The sequence below is a fragment of the Rhinopithecus roxellana genome, chromosome 21 (assembly GCF_007565055.1).
Source record: "Rhinopithecus roxellana isolate Shanxi Qingling chromosome 21, ASM756505v1, whole genome shotgun sequence".
Classification (NCBI taxonomy): Eukaryota; Metazoa; Chordata; class Mammalia; order Primates; family Cercopithecidae; genus Rhinopithecus; species Rhinopithecus roxellana.
The window spans coordinates 29,793,871-29,816,426 of NC_044569.1; the positions used below are offsets into that span (position 1 = coordinate 29,793,871).

Sequence of the window (22,556 nt, forward strand, 5' to 3'; positions counted from 1 at the left end):
AATCAAGGCCCCGGTAGAAGTGCTCATGCTAAAGGAAGCCAGGCCGAGATACTTCATCTGCTCCTCCTCTTGCTGACCACCCCACTTGCAGTATGCTTCTGCATCCACGGAAAAATAAAAGCGGAATTATGCTACCAAAATTAAGGTTTATTTCTAACTGTATTTACTTACGATATTAAGAACAAAAGGATAACTCGAATGTTTCTCACATTTTAATGAATCAGTCAAGACAGAGCACTCACTTTCTCTGTGGTAGGGGGTTGGGAGAAATATTTTTAAAAATATAAAAAATGTAGCCCTGTCAGAAACAAACATTCTACGTAGGAAGATTAAGTTAAATGGTAAGAAATAATGCAAATATGGAAAATAATTTAGTGGTAAGACATTAAATGTTAGTGTCTTTAAAAGGAAGATTAAAATGGGAATTGCAGTGGTTGGTAAAATTATTTAATACTTTAAAAAATTAAATTGTTTTAAATTATTTACTTCCCATCTTGTCCGAGAAAAGATTTAAGGCCCATTACAAGGAAAGGTAAATCGTAACATGATAGTAAATGCATACCAGGGATAAAATAGAGAAAAAAAGCCAGAGATATGAAAAAAGTGCAACCATGAATAAAGCTTAGAAGGCAAGCTGGGTGTGGCAGCACACGCCTGGGGTCCCAGCTACTCAGGAGGCTGAGGCAAGCACATTGCTTGAGCCCAGGAATTCAAGGCCAGCCTGGACAACACAGTGAGATCCCACGTTTTTTTTTCTCTCAGTACATACAGAAAAAGTCACAATTGATAAAAAGGGCTCTACTTTCTGGCATCTAACAATAAAAGGGAAACTCGGCTATAAAATCATTCACAATTTATATACGCGTATTACTACTACTAACAAGTACAACAATTCTAGATCATGCCATGAAGCAGGAATTTATGCTAGTGTGCAGGGGAAGGAGAGGAGAAGGAGTAGTAATTATAAAGAGAATGCTTCAGAAAGCCTATGAAACAAGAGTGCAGGCAAGAAAACAAAGCACAAAGCAACAGAAGCAATTCTCTTTGTTAAAAAAAAAAATCAAATAGTTACCTCAACCAAAATAAAATTTTAACAAGGCTCCTAAACATGCTGCTTCATGCTATGTCCTCCAAAATACTACGAAAAGTACACCAAAATAAGTAAATGAAACATTTTGTTGAATAAGATTATGATTCATAATTCCACCGAAGACTGTGAATTTTAAAATGCTGGCTATGTGGCCCCTTTTTCAGGGTTGCGAAGGACTACGTGCCCCACTAGCTGCGCCCAGAGACAACCGTCTTGCTTCCTTCCTGCAGCAGCTGTTGCTGCCTTGGAATTTCAGACCCCACTAAACTTTCTTAAAACTGGATGACAGATACACTGAGTTAACTATTTTCACTGCCAAGAAAGGACACGTAAACAAACAAAAATAACCAAAAAAAAAAAAAAAAAAAATTGAAAAGAGAGGAAGAAAAATCTGAATTTATTAAAAAGCATACAAGATTGTCCTTATTTCTCTCATTTTTCTTAAGACTAGCAAAAGTTGTAATCAAGTATTGTTTGTGACTGCAGTGGCTCTCCAACATTTTTATTCTGGCCAACTTGGCAAGGCCAAAACTCCAAAGCTAACTTAAATAACTATTTTCCACTTTTTAGTAGAATGATTTCCATGATGAAGACTGGAGAATAACAAAACCAACAAACTGCAGTAAGCATGCCACCAGCAACAAACAGGAACTTCACTATTTAATTTGTAAGAGAAAAATATGAACAGCTACACACAGTTCTGTATTATAACATAATGTCCCAGGAACTTTAATATAACTTTAAGATACTCCGTCTTTATACTTATTTCAACAATTAAAAATTCATTGGTAGTACATCACCAACTATATCCATGTACATGGGTCACTAGTTTAACGATGGGAGCAGAGATGATTTGTATTTGAGCCAAAAACAACATGTTTTAAAATATAGTCTCCAGATAACAGGTACCAAAACTACTATACTATTAATATAACTATTAATCCTGCATATTCCCTCCAGTTTTGTCTCCTGGTTTTATTACAACATGGAAAGCAGATAAGCAGCCATTATCAGAAGGCAATGTTAAAGAAATTACAAGCAAATTTCAAGCCTGGGATTTACAATGACTGGCAGGGTTACCCCGGGTTTGTAAAGTTTGGAGAGGTAAGCCTTCCAAGAGTTAACTACTACCTGGGCCTTGACAACCACCTGGATTCATGCTTTGGGTCATGTGCAGAAACTTGCCCTTGCTACAGCTCAGTTTGTTTCACTAACTCCTCTAAGAGTACAGTCTAATTAAAACTTAAAAAAAACCTTAGATTTATACAGGATTCTGAAAAGTGAGGTATAGCAGTATGATAATATACACGTATAAGTTGAAAATACATGGATGGGTAAAAGAACAGAGAAACAGCGCATCTCATCTCCCCAATGAGTGTACTTTTGTATCTTCCAAATTATCTCAAAAGGCAGCAACATGCATGGAGTTGGAGGCCATTATCCTAAGTGAACTAACTCAAAAATGGAAAAGCAAATATTGCATGTTCTCACGTATAAGTGGGAGCTAATCAATGAGTACACATAGACATAAAGATAGAAATTACAGACACTGAGTCTCCCAAGGAGGGAGTAGGAGAGGCGGCTGAGGTTAAAAATTACCACTGGGTACAGCGTTCAATATTTGGGTAATGAGTACAGAAGCCCAATCCCCGTTATGCAATATACTTATGTAACAAACATGTACATGTATCCCATGAAGCTAGAATTTTTTTTTTAATGTAAGCTATAAAATGTTAGGTAACTATTTACTGATGTGATGTCCAGAACATGAAACAGAAAGTTAACCCAACAGAAACCAAAGCAAGATAAACAATAACCCCCACTGTGCACTAAACTAGAAAAGGAAAAAAAGATGCTAACATCAACACATATTTAACTATCTACAAATTTGCTTATTATTACTAAATTAGAGAAGGAATATAGCGAAGTGGGTAAGAGACTGCCTAGACTCAAAGCAAAGGAGTACCACTGACGAGCTGTGTGATTTAGGACAGATTATTTAAACTCTCTGCGCACAAGTTCCTAAGTTTAGAAAATGAAGATAGTAACAGCTCACAAGTCAAACAATTATACAGCTTACCATGTCTTACATTTCTAGAAGAATGCCTAAAACATAGTAAACATATGTTAACTATTACTATTTGTTTTAAATTATTTTGAACACTATAGAGAAGAATTTTTAAGTATGGTCAGCATAAGAAAAATTCTACATTCTATTTTAAGAGGCCCTTGTTGTCTTGTATATACTTTCATCAGTAATTAAATATACTACTTATGCTGAAAATTTATCACCAATTAATTTTAAATACCTACTAGGTTGATAATTGTTTAAAATTACCCACCTGCCAAGTATAATCCTTTATAATTTCTGTAGGCATTGGAATTACAAGGAGATTCTGAAGAATAAACGCAGCCTGAAAATGTAAAAAAGAAAAAAGGTCAATACTGCCATCTTGTTGTCATCTCTGAAATAACCAATATATTGTAAGGTAATAGCAAAAGACATATCTCTGGTCAATTGCACATGCTGAGAGGCCATTATGAGAATTGTCAAACTGTATTTCTTGTTAGGTGATGACCTTGTTAGGTAATGACCTAACAGTATACGAAATTGTTTCATTAGCAAATATATTTTTTCCTATTTCAGAATTCAGCTTCATTAAAAAATGATTTGTATAACATAAATTCTGGTAGCATTTAAGAAATATAATTTTAGGTTTCTATTATCCCCTTTCAGATTACACACACACACCCTCTCCCCCACTTTCTCCCTTCTCTCATACAGACTCCTTCCAATAAAAACCTGCTATCTAGAAATACAAACCACAAATGTTAAAAATTGACTGACTAGGTCCTGAAGATGATCAAATTAAATAATCATATGAATAGGAGCATTGGTTGTCTACTTAATGAAAGATGATATAAGCATAACGGGAGAATGACAGGATTAATAGGAGGATTCTAAGAAACTGACATTTCCAACCATGGTAACTCGAAGTGAGAGAAAAGCTTTCAAGTTGATAAATCAAGAAGCAGCCATAAATATAAGCATTACTACTTAAAAACATGAAGGCAAATAGCAAAAAAGCTAGCCTTCTGAACCTGGAACTGGGGACTGGCTAATGGTGGACATAGGAGCTACTGTTTTTTTCATAAGCCTCTAAGTACAATTTGATTATTGTTTTAAAACCATTTACATGAATCATTACTTTAATAAAAGCAGCAATAAAACAAACCACAAGCTATTTAGAAAGAATTAAAACAGGGTTTATTTTTTCCTCTCATGTTATACGATAAATACTACAAAGAGAGTTGACAGCCTCTTATCTATACTAAAGCTTCATAAATATTAGAGACCCATAAATGCTGAGATAATATAGAAGTAATTTTTCCTGTGAACTACTTTTCAATGCATAACAAAAAAGTTCACATTAAAATGTAGTATATTCAGATTGTATCTCATCGGAAGGAAGGACTCCAGGTTTTCCTCTGCATGAATACCTTTTAAACCCTCTGCTGTCATTTTGTTTGGGTTTTCACAGGCAGAAGAGGTCACAGTCAGGGGTCAGTCCACCACGTTGAACAGGAGTCAAGCATCGCTTATGGATGCTATCCCAAAGAATTTCTAAGGAAAAAACGAGAAAAGACAGACATACCTCCCGGCGCACCATACTACATTCTGACTGGTCCAGAAGAATGTTCAACACAGTTCCCCAGAGCCCACCGGAAATATTCTGACAACTGTTTGCTAAGGCCACACAGCCAGTTTCAAGGGTGGTCAGTGCTGATCCTAACCCCAGCGAAGTGAATCTCACCTGTTCAAATTAAAGAGAAAGTAGTTGGATCAAATAAGCCCTTTACCTAACATGAATTCTTAGTTTTTCTGGTACATAAATATCAAACTTTAAAAAAATATGCCATTGGTTTTATGATCCTAAATTATAAAAAACATCTATAGAAGACAGTGTCCTCCATTCCATGATTCAAGAAATAATATAGGAAAAATTAAATATAAGCAAATTTCAAAGCAAAGTAAAACTGAGTATAAAAAGATGCATAAAAATTACAGTCTGCAAGCCTTTTTCTAGGGAAAGCATAGGGCACTTACCTTTTACGAACACAATTTCAATGTATTCCTCATTCTAAAAAAGGTAGCTATTCTTTGTTCTACCTTTCTTAATTTTTTAGTGTTTCTTCCAAATAAATGATTTTAACTTTCTTAAAACTTCTAAACAAAGAAGAAAATACCATTTTACAAGGCATTTCATATTTTCCTCAAAAGTTATTTCAAGAGAAAAATGTTTCCAAGTAAGATTGATGTGGTATAATATGCTTGCTGTAGAACCACTGCTGTTCAAGCCACACGTTTTGGTAAATTTCTGAATTCTAACCCAAAAATATAGTTTCAATGACAGCTATAGAGTTTTAAAAAAAATGCAGTCATAAAATAGTCAAGTAGTAAGTTCAAGTTCAATGTGACTAAAAAATGTATTTCAAATATTTCTATAAATAAGGTTTTATTATAATAGCACACTTTGCTTGAAAAAAGTAAACAACTGGCTAAAACTGGAAAGAAATAATACAAAATTGTGTATTGTAATGCAAATGCAATTTTTTGCATTTAATTTAATTTCATTACATGACATTTAGATTTGCATGTCTATAATTTCCAGATCCTTTTCAACTGTTTCAAAATGGCTAAGCCTCTCCAATAATTTTCCACTCTTCTGAAGGTAATAGATACTATAATCTTTTCTCTTTTATATTTTTAATCTATACTCAAACAAATTTGATTGAAAATGAGGGTGCTGTGTACTGAACTGTGTCTCCTCAAAACTCGTATGTTGAAACCCTAATCCCCAAACTGTATTTGGAGAGAGAGCTATTAGGTGATTATAGTTTAATGAGATTATAAGGGTGGGACTCTATTGCACTAAGAATGGTGGCCTCAGGAAGGACAGAAATCTTTCTCCATGTGCATGCTCCAAGGAGACGTCATGTGAGCACACAGTGAGAAGGTAGCCCTTCATAAACCAGGAAAAGTGCCCTCACCAGAAACCAACCATGTTGACACTCTGACCTTGGACTTGTAGCCTCCAGAAGCGTAAGAAATATATTTCCATTTTTAGGCCACCCAGACAATGGTATTTTGTAATGGAAGCCTGTGCACACTAATACAGATTTTTGTACCAAGGAGTGGGGATGCTGCTGAAACAAATGCCTAAACACATGAAAGTGACTTTGGCACTGGGTAATGGGTTAGAGACTAGAAGAGTTTTGAGGTGGATGCCAGAAACGTAGACATGGGTAATTCTCATGAGATCTCAGACAAAAATGAGGACAGTGTTATTTAAAAAAGGTTATTTGAGGAAAGGCAATCCTTGTTATAAAGTAGCAAGAAAACTGGTTGAGCTGTGGTCATGTTCCAGTGTTTTGTGGAAGGCAGAACTTGTGAGCAATGAAATTGGATATTTAACTGAGATTTCTAAGCAAAGTGTTGAAAAAGTGGCTTAGTTCCTCCTGATTGCTTACAGCAAAATGCAAAAAGAGAGAGATGAATTAAAGAAGGAATTAAGAATGGGTAAGCAAAAAGAAACAAGATTTGAAAAATTCTCAGCCGATCCGTGCAAAAACATGAGAGAGCTTGTTCTAAAGAGAACATGGAGGATGTGGCTGAATAACCATTTAAGAAAGAGATCACGGGTGCAATTCACGGACTTAATCAGACATCTCAGCAGAAGCCAGGAATAGAGATGGGATTATATCAGCAAAGACATTGCCAATTTGAACTAAAGAGGACAGAGAAAGATGCACAGAATGAAGAAAAGCTGTTGGACTTCCTGGATTCTGTAAGCAAATATGTGCTACAGTGGTCCCTCCCTTAACCATGGGGAATACATTCCAAGACCCCCAGGGGATGCCTGAAACCACAGATAGTACTGAGTCCTATAACTACTATGTTTTCTCCTACACATACATATCTATGGTAAAGTTTACAAATTAGGCACAGTAAGAGATTAGCAACAATAACTAAAAATAAATTAGAACAATTATAACAATATGCTATAATAAAAAATATATGCATGTGGTCTCTCTCTCAAAATATCTTATGTATTGCACTCAGCCTTCTTGTAATGATGTGAGATGATAAAATGCTTACATAAAGAGATGAAGTGAGGTGAATAATGCAGGCATTGTGAGGGAGTGTTTGGCTACTCCTGATCTTCAGGCTGCTTTTGGAAAATGAACCCTCTGATAAGCGAGAACTACTGTATTCTTCAATGAAAAGTAAGAATGACCTAAAAAATGATTCAGAGAACACCAGGCTGCCAATCCCACCACAGGACTGGGGGGTGGCTTTTCCTCCTTAGTTTCAAAGATCTTTCTGATTTCGGTGGGCCAGGATGATGACCCCGCCCAGTGCTTCTGGGACATGGCTGCCCTTGAAGACAGCTTTATGGGTGGGGCTCTTCAAGAGAGCCAAAGGGATGGAGTCATCTCATAGAGCCATCTAGATGCTGTCACTCTGGTGGGCCTGTAAGGCACGGCATCCAGCCAAAGAACACTATCCCTGAGGATTAACATCTAATGGAATTTGCTTTGTTAGGCTCTGGACTTGCTTGGGACCCATTACTTCTTCCTTTTTTCCTATTTCTCTCTGCAATGGGAATGTCTATCCTACCATCATCTTTTGGAAGCACATAACTTGTATGGGTTCACAGGTACACATCTGGAGAATAATTCTGTCTCAGGAAGGTTTATATCTGGAGACTTACCCCGATGTGGTTTAGATGACATTTAGATGAGATTTTGGACTTCAGACTTTACAGTTGATTTTGGAATAAGTTAAGACTTTTGAGGTTGTTGAGGGAGAATAAAAGCATTTTGCATGGAAGAAGAACATGAAGTTCAGGGGCCCAGGGGTAGAAAACTATGAACTGAACTGCATCCCTCCAAAACTCTTATGCTGAAGCCTTTATGCTCAAGTGACTACATTTGAAGATAGGGCTTCTAGGAGATAAATTAAGGTTTAATGAGGTCATAAGGGAGTGGTCCTATCTCAATAAGACAGGTAACCTTATAATAAAAAAAAAAGACAAATCTGTCTCTCCATCACCCCTCCCTCCCATGCTCCACATGCATGGAGCAAGGAAAGGCCACATGAATACACAGCAAGAAGGTAGCCATCTACAAGCCAGAAGGAGAGCCCTCACCAGAGCTTGACTATGCCAGCACCCTGATCTTGGACTTTCAGCTTCCAAAACTTCTATGAGAAAAGAAGTTTCTGTTGTCTAAGCCACCCAGTCTGTGGTATTTTGTTATGGCAGCCTAAGCTAAAACAGGGCTTAAATAAAACATAACGTAGAGTCACTACAATAATACCCTAATATAAACATGTATATGTATATATGTTTTGTGTCTTTTTTTTTTTTTTTTTTTTTTTTTTTTTTTTGAGATGGAGTCTTGCTCTGTCACCCAGACTGGAGTGCAGTGGCGTGATCTCGGCTCACTGCAAGCTCCACCTCCCGAGTTTACTCCATTCTCCTCCTGCAGCCTCCTGAGTAGCTGGGACTACAGGTGCCCACCGCCATGCCCAGCTAATTTTTTTGTATTTTTAGTAGAGATGGGGTTTCACTGTGTTAGCCAGGATGGTCTCGATCTCCTGACCTCATGATCTGCCCACCTCAGCTTCCCAAAGTGCTAGGATTACAGGTGTGAGCCACTGCGCCCGGCCCCGTGTCATTTGTTTTTTAATCTGAACACAATACACTTGATTCTCCTTCACACTCACCTCTGGGTCTCGATCAACCCATAATGGAATCAACCAAGCCAAGCCTTGTTGCGTAGGAATGTGTTCTTCACCATGACTACCCAAAGGCAAGAACCAAAGTGACATCCACTCCTAGAGGGAAAAAAGGGAAACAGAAATACTCTAGGTAAGTTTCTAAAAATAAAACGCAGGAAGGTTAAAACAATTATGAATTTTTAATGAAAACAACATAAAAATGTATTTTAGACTTGGTTTTAATCCATTATTCAGCCAAAACAAGGCAAACAAAAAAAATCTCAGTTTCTCCTTAAAAAGTTAAACATAACAATTTTTTGAAGCTTTTTTTCCCATGATTTAGACAAACTGTAGTTTTCCAGTGAATGCAGATTTTAATCAATTTCAAATAAAATTCAGATTTGCTAATATACAACTTCTAAGAAATATTCTAGTAAAAAATCATTCTTGTTTCCTAAAAAGAAAAGTCAAAAGAGACATTTTCATGTAGCAAGTTTATATGCTTGAAATGTGTTGGACACAGCACATTCCCTTTCAAGCAACTGTTCAGAAGACAGACAGCTTTAATGCGCTCACCGAGCTCCCAGCCTGGGCCATCATCTCATGGGATAAGTGAAGCAAGCAAAGAATTGTGCTCTTTGTAACACCTTTTCCCATGAACGACATAGCATTTCCTCCACGTTCCACATAAAAAGAAGTAATGACCTGAAAAACAAATGAAAACAATTTCATGGTGTCTCTATTCTTAATGGTATATAAAGATAAATATATAACTGTCTACTGACTCATATGAATTGAATCCTTACCTTATAAAGTTGTAATATTTTTAGTTTATATACTTAAAAATGAATAACATGGTAACTTTTATGTTATGGGTATTTTGCCAGTGTTAAAAGACAATATTCTTCAGCCTGCATAACATAGCAAGACCCAGGTCTCTACTTAAAAAAAAAAATTAGCCAGGCATGGCAGTGGACACCTGTAGTCCCAGCTACTGGGGAAGCTGATGAGGGAGGATCACTTGAGCGCAGGAGTTGGAGCTTGCAGTAAGCTATGATTGCACCACTGCACTCAGCCTAAGTTGTAGAGTGAGATTCTGTAATTTTTCAAAACAAAAACAAAAATTCTTAGTTTCAATATTTTTCCTTTTAAAGTCTGTAAAAAAAAAAAAAGATGTGTAGTGCCCTCTTAGTACACAGTTGTAACTCAGAATATGCTTATAATATTTTTTAAAATGTTATAGCATCCTTTTAAAGAGTTTACAAATAATTTGTGCTCATTTTCAAGGGGAATGCTTCCAGCTTTTGCCCATTCAGTATGACATTGGCTGTGGGTGTGTCATAAATGGCTCTTACTATTTTGAGATATGTTCCATCAATACCTAGTTTATTGGGAATTTTTAGCATGAAGGGATGTCGAATTTTATTGAAGGCCTTTTCTGCATCTATTGAGATAATCATGTGGTTTTTGTCATTGGTTCTGTTTATATGATGGATCACACTTATTGATTTGTGTATGTTGAAAAGGCCTTGCATCCCAGGGATGAAGCCAACTTGATCATGGTGGATAAGCTTTTTGATGTGCTGCTGGATTTGGTTTGCCAGTCTTTTATTGAGGATTTTGCATTGATGTTTATCAGTGATACTGGCCTAAAAATTTCTTTTTTGTTGTTGTGCCTATGCCAGGTTTTGATATCAGAATGATGTTGGCCTCATAAAATGAGTTAGGGATGATTCTCTCTTTTCTACTGTTTGGAATAGTTTCAGAAGGAATGGTATCAGCTCCTCTTCGTACCTCTGGTAGAATTCGGCTACGAATCTCTCTGGTCCTGTGAATCCCTCTGGTCCTTTTTTTGGTAGGTAGGCTATTAATTACTGCCTCAATTTCAGAACTTGTTATTGGTCTATTCAGGGATTCAACTCCTTCTTGGTTTAGTCTTGGGAGGGTGTATGTGTCCAGGAATTTATCCATTTCTTCTAGATTTTCTAGTTTATTTGCATAGAGGTGTTTATAGCATTCTCTGATGGTAGTTTGTATTTCTGCGGGATCAGTGCTGATCTCCCCTTTATCATTTCTTATTGTGTCTATTTGATTCTTCTCTCTCCTTTATTATTCAGGCTAGTGGTCTAACTATTTTGTTGATCTTTTCCAAAAAACCAGCTCCTGGATTCATTGATTTTTTTGAAGGGTTTTTCTTGTCTATATTGCCTTCAGTTCTGCTCTGATCTTAAGTTATGTCTTGTCTTCTGCTAGCTTTTGAATTTGTTTGCTGTTGCTTCTCTAGTTCTTTTAATTGTGATGTTAGGGTGTCGATTTTAGATCCTTCCCCCTTTCTGCTGTGGCCATTTCGTGGCATAAATTTCCCTCTAAACACAGCTTTAGCTGTGTCCCAGGGATTCTGGTATGCTGTGTGTTTGTTCTCTTTGGTTTCAAAGAACTTATTTATTTCTGCCTTAATTTCATTACTTACTCAGTAGTCATTCAGAAGCAGGTTGCCCAGTTTCCATGTAGTTGTGCAGTTTGGAGTGAGTTTCTCAATCCTGAGTTCTAATTTGATTGCACTGTAGTCTGAGGGGCTATTTGTTATGATTTCCATTCTTTTGCCTTTGCTGAGGAGTGTTTTACTTCCAATTATGTGGCCAATTTTAGAATAAGTGTGATGTGGTGCTGAGAAGAATGTATATTCTATTGATTTGGGGTGGAGAGTTCTGTAGATGTCTATTAGGTCTGCTTGGTCCAGAGCTGAGTTCAAGTCCTAAATATCCTTGTTAATTTTCTGTCTTGTTGATCTAATATTGACAGTGGGGTGTTGAAGTCTCCCACTGTTATTGTGTGGGAGTCTAAGTCTCTTTGTAGGTCTCTAAGTACTTGCTTTATGAATCGGGTGCTCCTGTATTGGGTACATATATATTTAGGATAGTTAGCTCTTCTTGTTGCACTGATCCCTTTATCATTATGTAATGCCCTTGTCTTTTTTGATCTCTGTTGCTTTAAAGTCTGTTTTATCAGTGATGAAAATTGCAACCCCTGCTTTTTTTTTTGCTTTCCATTTGCTTGGTAAATCATCCTCCATCCCTTTATTTCGAACTCATGTGTGTCTCTGCATGTGAGATGGGTCTCCTGAATACAACACACTGACAGGTCTTAACTCTTTATCCAATTTGCCAGTCTGTGTCTTTTAATTGGGGCATTTAGCCCATTTACATTTAAGATTAATATTGTTAAGCATGAATTTGATCCTGTCATTATGATGCTGGCTGGTTGTTTTGCCTGTTAGTTGATGCGGTTTCTTCATAGTGTCAATGGTCTTTACAATTTGGTATACTTTTGCAGTGGCTGGTATCAGTTGTTCCTTTCCATATTTAGTGCTTTCTTCAGGACCTCTTCTAAGTCAGGCGTGGTGGTGACAAAATCTCTCAGCATTTGCTTGTCTGTAAAGGATTTTATTTCTCCCTTGCTTATGAAGCTTAGTTTGGCTAGATATGAAATTCTGGGTTGAAAATTCTTTTAAGAATATTGAATAGGCCCCCACTCTCTTCTGGCTTGTAGGGTGACTGCAGAGAGATCTGCTATTAGTCTGATGGGCTTCCCTTTGTGGGTAACCTGACCTCTCTGGCTGCCCTTAACATATTTTCCTTCATTTCAGCCTTGGTAAATCTGATGATCATATGTCTTGGGGTTGCTCTTGTCGAGGGGCATCTTTGCGGTGATCGCTGTATTTCCTGAATTGGAATGTTGGCCTGTCTTGATAGGTTGGAGAAGTTCTCCTGGATAATACCCTGAAGAGTGTTTTCCAACTTGGTCCATTCTCCCTGTCACTTTCAGGTACACCAATCAAACGTAGGTTTGGTCTTTTCACATAGTCCCATATTTCTTGGAGGCTTTGTTCATTCCCTTTTATTCTTTTTTCTCTAATCTTGGCTTCATGCTTTATTTCATTAAGTTGATCTTCAATCTCTGATATCCTTTCTTCTGATTCATCGATTCAGCTATTGATACTTGTGTATGTGTCATGAAGTTCTCATGCTGTGTTTTTCAGCTCCATCAGGTCATTTATGTTCTTCTCTAAACTGGTTATTCTGGTTAGCAATTCCTCTAACCTTTTTTCAAGGTTCTTAGCTTCCTTGCATCTGGTTAGAACATGCTCCTTCAGCTCAGAGGAATTTGTTATTACCCACCTGCTGAAGCCTACTTCTGTCAATTCATCAAACTCATTCTCTGTCCTGTTTTGTTCCTTTGCTGGCAAGAAGTTGTGATCCTTTGGAGGAGAAGAGGCATTCTGATTTTTGGAATTTTCAGCCTTTTTGCACTGGGTTTTCCTCATCTTCATGGATTTATCTACCTTTGGTCTTTGATGTTGGTGACCTTTGGATGCGGCCTCTGAGTGGAAGTCCTTTTCATTGATGTTGATGTTATTCCTGTTTGTTAGTTTTCCTTCTAACAGTCAGGCCCCTCTGCTGCAATCATTTGGACCAACAATGACTTTGTTTCAATATTCACTCACATAAGCCTTACTCTATTCTTTAAAAGATGAATTTAGTCATTAGTAGTACAATACCTGTTTATGTAATTAATAAATTAAGCAGATAGTCCCAAGAGTAAATGTTACCCTGCTACAACTGCTAACAAAAGCGACAGATTTCTTCCTAATATTTTACTGCCATTTAACATGAAGACATAAAGATTTTCTGCTTGACATGGTTTATGAAGCATGAAACAAACTCCTTTTTAAACCAAAGCAAGATTTGCTAATCAAAATTTTTATAACTGCAAAACATTACATAACAGGGACTGTGCTTTTTATGTATCCTATAGCTAACAAACTTTTACTAAGTTGTATTACCTCAAAGACAACTGAACACAGAATGGACTATTGCCTTTTTGACTACACTTCTTACTTAGAACTAAGCCCTTTTTTCAATTTCTGGTATTTGAAACATAGGTGTGATCTAAAGTCTTCGCACATAATTTTAAAACAAAAGCACTTCTGATAAGTTTCTAAATATAAATGGGGCAACACTTCACTGATTGTTTAGTTACCGCTGTGGCAAGTCCTCACCTATTCCTGATTTCAAACAGTAAAACTCACTTTCTAGAGGAGACAGACTCTGTAAAAGGTTTATAAGTATAGTATTTATAAATCACATTACAAAAAATGCTATAAACTAGGTACTTATAGGTTGAATTATATATTTTTTTCAATTTTTAAACTTTTAGGTTCAGGGGTACATGTGAATTGTTTGTTACACAGGTAAACTCACGAGAACAAAGTTACAACACATCAGAATCTCTGGGACACAGCTAAGGCAGTGTTAAGAGGGATATTCATAGCACTAAATGCCTCCATTGAAAAGTTAGAAAGATTTCAAATTAACAACTTAACATCACAACTGAAAGAATTAGAGAAAAACAAATCAACCCCAATGCTAGCAGAAGACAAGAAATAACCAAAATCAGAGCTGAACTGAAATAAATCAAGATATGAAATACCATTCAAAAGGTCACTGGATCCAGGAGTTGTTTTTTTGAAAAACCTAATGAGATAGACAGGCCATTAGCTAGACTAACTGAATTATATTTTAAATGCACTAGAGGAGCTGACTTTCTAAGAAATATTATCACTAACTCTTTAATATACCAGTTTTTAAAAATTCACACATTTCTGATCATAGACAGCATAAAATAACTAATTGGTATACTGAGAGTTGATCCGTTTTCAATATTTATACTTTAAAAATGAAATTTATTTTATTAAAGGGACTCCAGTAAAATTCATAGTAAACTTTATAGTACAGCAGAGAGTATTTATAACCTTTAAATCTGTTTTAAAAAACAATATGTGTTTTTGGAAAAAAGTTCTAGATAAGACCAAAGTATGATTTACACTGAACGTGTGTGTGTGTGTGTGTGTGTATCATTTAAATCATTATTTAATAAAATATTTTTATTATTTAATTATTTAAATCATTATTTAATAAAAATACAAAAATAAAACATATTTTATAATCATTTGTCATGTTTCCAAAATGTTTTTCAAACTGTATTTTAATTTAAAAACTATACCCAATATATATGTATTATGTAGCATTTATATTAATTAACTGATTCACTAACCAGTATGTAAAAATGGTTTTTTTTTTTACATGACCTAGCAAATGACTATGCTAGGTCAATGAAGTAGCCATGGGATAGCAGAAATAGTCTAAAGATGATACTTATAAGCTCACAGTCTACTAGAGCAATGCAGAAAACAAAATAAAGGTCCAGGTACAGTGGCTCATGCCTGTAATAGCAGCACTTTTGGAGGCCGAAGTGGGAAGAACCTTTGAGCCCAAGAATTCAAGGCAAACCTGGGCAACATAGTGAGACCCATCTCTACAAATAAATTTTAGATACAGGCAGGTGTAGTGGTGCACACCTGTGGCCCCAGCTACTTAGGAGGCTGAGGTAGGAGGATGACTTGGGCCCAGCAGGTTGACGCTGTAGTGAGCTGTGATTGTGCCACTGCACTCCAGCCTACGCAACAGGGTAAGACCCTGTCTCAAAGAAATAAAGTAAAATAAATAAAAATAAAATGTACTAAGTAATAGCCACATATAAATTATTACAGGTATATAACCTACAGGAAAGGCCAAACAATATTAGGTAAGAATCCAACTTTGGAAGAATAAGAAAAGGCTTACTAAAGAAAGGTAAATAAGTAAGTTAGAGTTTAAATTTTGTGTACAGATTGCCACCCCTAAAAGAGAGGAAACTATGTGAAAGAAGTAGTCTTTTTAAAACGCATTTTTATTTTGGAAAACCGGCCAGATATAACTGAAAATTCAGAGACATGGGAAAAAACTACAATGGAGACAAAACTCAAAATGCAAAATTATTGAGACTTAGGCTCTTGAAAAGAAGTCCGGACTGAAAAATTTATGTTTCTGAAAAATAATCTGGCAGTAGGTAGAGACTATATAATGGCAAGAAGGCACCCACAGCGTGGAAAAAAAAAAAAACCCAGGAGGTTACAGATACAATTTTATCAGAGAATTCCATGTCTAGAATGTCTATTCCTATCGCTATCAATCTACTTATCTTTCAAAATCTAACTCTACAATGCTTCCTATAAGAGTCATTCTCGAGGTCCTAACACGGTTAACAATCAAAACAAGGCTGACAGATTTGTCCAGGAAGAAAACAATGAGTACTTTTTGGATTCAGACAGTTTACTACCTACATAAACAGCAAAAGCAAAAATAGTCAAAGGTGCCAGCTCCTAGTATCCCTTGCATAGGATGACATTGAAACAAAGGGGCTAGATGACTATAACACAGATGTGGGACACTCTGTTGCTGAGAAGCCCATGCCAAGTTGCAGTAAAGCAGTTTTATAACCTGTAGTTATGCCCCAAGGAGAGCAAGGCAGAAAGCCTCATCGGAACCTAGGAACCAATAACAGCCTCTTCACTTCCTAACAGACAGTGAAATAAATGAGAATCAACCTTGTGTAGTCAGCTGCTCATAAGCCTTTCATATTCTCATGTTCCAGAAGGATCATGGGAAATTCTGCCAAGAATTTGGCATAACCCAGTGGTTATGCCTTGTCTATGAAGCCCAACGGCAGACATGTAAAACTGTCAGGCCACTGTGATGAGGCTGTTCTCATAGAACTATGTACAACCATATCACTGTCATATTTATTATATCACAATAGAAATATTTTGACCTAATGATAATAAAAACATGGCATAAGGCCATGCTTAGAGGATTAGACTTAAAAATGCACATTTGAGAAAGACTTTAAAAAAATCAATGATGTAAGCCTCTACTTTAAAATGTTAGAAAAAGACCTGTAAACTAAACTAAAAGTAGGAGACAATAAATATTGGCAGAAATAAAACAGGAGAAAAATGTTAAACAGAGAATCAACAAAGCCAAAGGTTTATTCTACTAGGAAGATAAATCAAGAAAAATTGAGAAAGGAATAATTAATGTCTGGAATGAAAGGGGACCTCACCACAGATGCAGCAGACATTTAAAAAGTAAGATGATTTGATGAATAACTTTATACTAATAATTTTAAAAATTAGATAAAAAGTTTTTAAATTCTACAAAAACACAACTTACTAAGGTTGAAACAAATAAAAAGAAACTCTGAATTTTAGATCTATTTAAAAAGTCATTTCAGGCTGGGCACGGTGGCTCACACCTGTAATCCCAGCACTTTGGGAGGCCAAGGCGGATGGATCACCTGAGGTCAGCAGTACGAGACCAGCCTGGCCAAACTGGAGAAATGCTGTCTTCTATTAAAATACAAAAATTAGCTGGGCGTGGTGGTGGGCACCTGTAATCCCAGCTACTTGGGAGGCTGAGGCAGGAGAATCACTTGAACCTAGGAGGCAGAGGTTGCAGTGAGCCAATATCGCGCCATTGCACTCCAGCCTGGGCGACAGAGCAAGATTCTGTCTTTAAAAAAAAAAAAAAAAAAAAAGTCATTTCATAATTTACTATCTTCCCAAAAAGAAAACTGCAAGCCAAGATTGTTTCACAATCAAATTCTACCTAACATTAGAGAACAAAATCATATTAATGCAAATCAGCTATTCCAAAAAAAAAAAGTTATATAAAGGAAAAGAGTTAAAATGGTTGAAAAGGTCATGTTCTTAGAATCTCCCTGCTGCATTAATTCGTCATTCTCCCATTTTAGTCATAAGAATGGAATGATTTTGATATTAAAAACTTAACAAATTCTTTAAGAGAAAAAAGATGCAAAGTTCAAAAAACATTTTTACATGAGGAAATAGGTAGAATAATTCTAAAAACTTCAGAAGTCTAAAAAATTGAGAAAATAAATCCATTAATATATAAAAAGAATAATACATCACAACCTAACTGAAATGTTTCCAGAAATGCAAGGTTTAACATTTTAAAATCAATCAATAATGGAATATAAGAGAAAAATTGTGTGATTATCTTAAAAGATACAGAAAAAAGCAATATACAATTATGAATTAAAAAACAAAGCTCCTAGCAAAACAGGACAAAAGAAAACTTCCTTTATTTGATTTTTCTTAATTGACAAAAAAAACTATAAACAGCATACTGAAGGGTGAAAAATTAAAGGTTTTTGTTTTGATATTGGAAATAAGAATTGCTGGATACATGGTCAATGGATAAAAATTGGCTGTATTTACATATTTCAGTAACAGAAGATAAAATTTCAAAAAAGATGCTCATTTTCACCAAAAGGTAAGAATGTTCATAGCGGTAGCATCTAAAACTGCACAAACTGGAATAAAAAGAAAAAACAAATATCCTTTAACATTGTACAGACTGAGTATGCCGTATACCAAATGCTTGGGAGCAGAAGTGTTTGAATTTTTGTGTTCTTTGGATTTTGAAATACCTGTATCATATACTTACTGGTTGGGCATCCCTAATCCAAAAATTCAAAATCTGAAATGCTCTAGTGAACACTTTCTTTGAGCATCAAAAGTTTCCATTTATTTTTTTGAAAATGAGGGTATTTATAAAAGTGATCTTCCTTATCAATTAATAAAAATCACTAAAACATTTCACTATTTATGACTTACATAAACAATGCATAATATTCTACATTGAATAGAGTAACATAAAATGCACTTGTGGTCTGGCACAAAATAAAAGCAATCAATAAATAGTAAATAAGTACCATGGGCGGGGAAGAGGGGGCGTTATTTTTACTTACCTCAAGGAGACCTGACAAGTACTTCACACAGATATCGAGAGGCTCTGTGAGAGGGGAGTGTGAGCTCCACCCCGGAAACGCAGTGAGGTTAGCCATTCCTCGTAAGGTCCGCTCAAGGGACGGCAGGCCATAGAAATGAGGCGCATCCGTCACTTTCAGACACTGGAGCAGTTTCAGAGCCAGTTGTGTTTGAAAAACGTAAAGAAGTTCCGAGCATTTCCTATGTACGCAGAAGAGGGAAAATCAATCACCAAGGAAGTATAATGTGCTTAATGGGCTATCTTACTGGCTATAAAACATTACTTAAACTCACAGTAATAGAAAAAAAATGAACTAGACAAAATGGCAGAAAATATTCTCTATCAAAACGAGACTTTTCAAGGAAACCATAAAATACCAACTAGAGAATGTCATACAAAACACAAGTAACAATTACATTGGGCCACGGGCAGTGGCTCACGCCTGTAATCCCAGCGCCTTGGGAGCCTGAGGTGGGAGGATTGCTCGCGGCCAGCTTGGGCAACACAACACAGTGAGACCTCATTTCTACAAAAATGAAATAAAATTAAAAAATAAATAAACATAATTAGCCAGGTGTGGTGGTGCACGCCTATAGTCCCAGCTACTCAGGAAGCTGAGGCGGGAGGATCTCTTAAGCCCAGGAACTTGAGGTTACAGTGAACTAAGAATGTGTCACTGCACTCCAGCCTGGGTGAGATAGTGAAACTCCCATCTCTTAAAAAAAATAAAAATAAAAAAGGCCTGGTACGGTGGCTCACGCCTGTAATCCCAGCACTCCGGAAGGCCGAGGCAGGCGGATCGTGGGGTCAGGAGATTAAGACCATCCTGGCTAACACGGTGAAACCCTGTCTCTACTAAAAATATACACACACAAAATTAGCGGGGCGCCTGTAGTCCCAGTTACTAGGGAAGCTGAGGCGGGAGAATGGCGTGAACCCGGGAGGCGGAGCTTGCAGTGAGTCGAGATTGCGCCACTGCACTCCAGCCTGGGCGACAGAGCAAGACTCCCTCTCAAAAAAAAAAAAAAAAAAAGGTCGAGGGGATTGCCGGCATGACGGCCGAATAGGAACAGCTCCAGTCTGCAGCTCCCAGCGAGATGGACGCAGAAGGCGGGTGATTCCTGCATTTCCAACTGAGGTACCCGGTTCATCTCATTGGGACTGGTTGGACTGTGGGTGCAGTCCACAGAGGACAAGCCAAAGCAGGGTGGGGCGTTGCCTCACCTGGGAAGTGCAAGGGGTCGGGGGATTTTTCTCCACCACCCAAGGGAAGCCATGACAGACTGAGCCCGAGGAACTCCCACACAGATACTGTGCTTGTCCCACAGTTTTCACAACCTACAAACCAAGAGATTCCCTGGGTTGCCTATCCCACCAGAGCCCTGGGTTTCAAGCACAAAACTGGACGGCCATTTGGGCAGACACCAAACTAGTTAAAGGAGTTCTTTTTTTCCATACCCCAGTGGCACCTGGAACGGCAGAGAGACAGAAGCGTTCACTCCGCTGGAAAGGGGTGCTGAAGCCAGGGAGCCAAGTGGTCTGGCTCAGCACGTCCCACTCCCATCAAGCCCAGTAAACTAAGATTCACTGGCTTGAAATTCTCGTTGCCAGCACAGGAGCAGTCTGAGATCCACCTGGGACGCTCAAGCTTGGTGGGGTAGGGGCGTCCGCCATTGCTGAGGCCTGAGTAGGTGGTTTTACACTCACAGTGTAAACTAAGCCGCTGGGGAGTTCGAACTGGGCAGAGCCCACTCCAGCTCTGCAAGGCTGCTGTGGCCAGACTGCCAGATTTCCCTTGTCTGGGCAGGGCATCTCTGAAAAAATGGCAGCAGCCCCATACAGGGACTTACAGATAAAAAACCCCCATCTGTCTGGGACATAGCACCTGGAGAAAGGGGTGGCTGTGGGCGCAACTTCATCAAATTTAAACGTCCCTACCTGACGGCTCTGAAGAGAGCAGCAGACCTCCCAGCACACCAATCGAGCTCTGCTAACGGTCAGACTGCCTCCTCAAGTGTGTCCCTGACCCCTGTGTATCCTGACTGGGAGACACCTCCCAGTAGCGGCCAACAGACACCTCATACAGGAGAGCTCTGGCTGGCATCTGGCAGGTGCCCCTCTGGAACAAAGTTTCCAGAGGAAAGATCGGGCAGCAATCTTTGCTGTTCTGCAACCTGCGCTGGTGATACCCAGGCAAACAGGGTTGGGAATGGACCTTTAGCAAACTTCAGCAGACTGGCAGCAGAGGGGCCTGACTCTCAGAAGGAAAAGTAATAAACAGAAAGGAACAGCACATCCACTCAAAGACGCCATCCGAAGGTCACCAAGAAAGGATATCAGTGATTGAAAATCAAATTAATGAAATAAAACATGAAGACAAGATTAGAGAAAAAAGAATAAAAATGAACAAAGCCTCCAAGAAACATAGGACTATGTGAAAAGACCAAATCTACATTTGATTGGTGTACCTGAAAGTGACAAGGAGAATGGAACCAAGTTGGAAAACACTCTTCAGGATATGATCCAGGAGAACTTCCCCAACCTAGCAAGACAGGCCAACATTCCAATTCAGGAAATAAAGAGACCACCACAAAGATACTCGAGAAGAGCAACCCCAAGACACATAATCATCAGAGTTACCAAGTATGAAATGAAGGAAAAAATGTTAAGGGCAGCCAGGGAGAAAGGTTGGGTTACCCACAGAGGTAAGTCCATCAGACTAACAGCAGATCTCTCTGCAGAAACTCTACAAGCCAGAAGAGAGTCGGGGCCAATATTCAACATTCCTAAAGAAAATATTTTTCAACCCAGAATTTCATATCCAGCCAAACTAAGCTTCATAAGAGAGGGAGAAATAAAATCCTTTACAGACAAGCAAATGCTGAGAGATTTTGTCACCACCAGGCCTGCCTTACAAGAGCTCCTGAAGGAAGCACTAAATATGGAAAGGAACAACCGGTACCAGCCACTGCAAAAGCATACCAAATAGTAAAGAACATCGACACTATGAAGAAACTGCATCTACTAACAGGCAAAACAACCAGCTAGCATCATAATGACAGGATCAAATTCACGCATAACAATATTAACCTTAAATGTAAATGGGCTAAATGACCCAATTAAAAGACAGACTGGCAAACTGGATAAAGAGTCAAGACCTATCAGTGTGCTATATTCGGGAAACCTATCTCACGTGCAAAGACACACATAGGCTCAAAATAAAGGGATGGAGGATGATTTACCAAGCAAATGGAAAGCAAAAAAAAAAAAAAGGGCAGGAGTTACCATCCTAATCTCTGATACAAAAGACTTAAAACCAAGATCAAAAGAGAAAAAGAATGGCATTACATAATGATAACGGGATCAATGCAGCAAGAAGAGCTAACTATCCTAAATATATATGCACCCAATACAGGAGTACCCAGATTCATAAAGCAAGTACTTAGAGACCTACAAAGAGACTTAGACTCCCACACAATAACAGTGGGAGACTTTAACACCCCACTGTCAATATTAGGTCAATGAGACAGAAAATTAACAAGGATATTCAGGACTTGAACTCAGCTCTGGACCAAGCAGACCTCACAGACATCTACAGAACTCTCCACCCCAAATCAACAGAATATACATTCTTCTCAGCACCTCATCGCACTTATTCTAAAATTGGCCACATAATTGTAAGTAAAACACTCCTCAGCAAACCCAAAAGAACAGAAATCATAACAAACAGTCTCTTATACCACAGTGCAATCAAACTAGAACTCAGGATTAAAAAACTCACTCCAAACCACACAACTACATGGAAAATGAACAACCCACTCCTAAATGACTACTGAGTAAATAACGAAATGAAGGCAGAAATAAAGATGTTCTTTGAAACCAATGAGAATGAAGACACAATGTACCAGAATCTCTGGGACATATTTAAAGCAAAAAACAAGACAAAACA

General features: G+C 37.7%; 1 protein-coding gene across 4 annotated transcripts in view; it reads right to left on the bottom strand.

Moving 5' to 3' along the window:
• Window positions 1–22,556, bottom strand: part of RTTN (rotatin) — a 204,664-nt gene that overhangs the window by 86,820 nt on the left and 95,288 nt on the right. For all 4 annotated transcript variants that reach the window (XM_010358889.2, XM_030926066.1, XM_030926067.1 and 1 more), the window contains 5 exons: window positions 18,588–18,807; window positions 9,453–9,581; window positions 8,883–8,993; window positions 4,747–4,905; window positions 3,433–3,504 (listed from right to left, as the gene is read on the bottom strand). In XM_010358889.2, coding sequence (XP_010357191.2) covers window positions 3,433–3,504; window positions 4,747–4,905; window positions 8,883–8,993; window positions 9,453–9,581; window positions 18,588–18,807 — 691 coding nt within the window. The remainder of the gene's footprint in view (window positions 1–3,432; window positions 3,505–4,746; window positions 4,906–8,882; window positions 8,994–9,452; window positions 9,582–18,587; window positions 18,808–22,556) is intronic.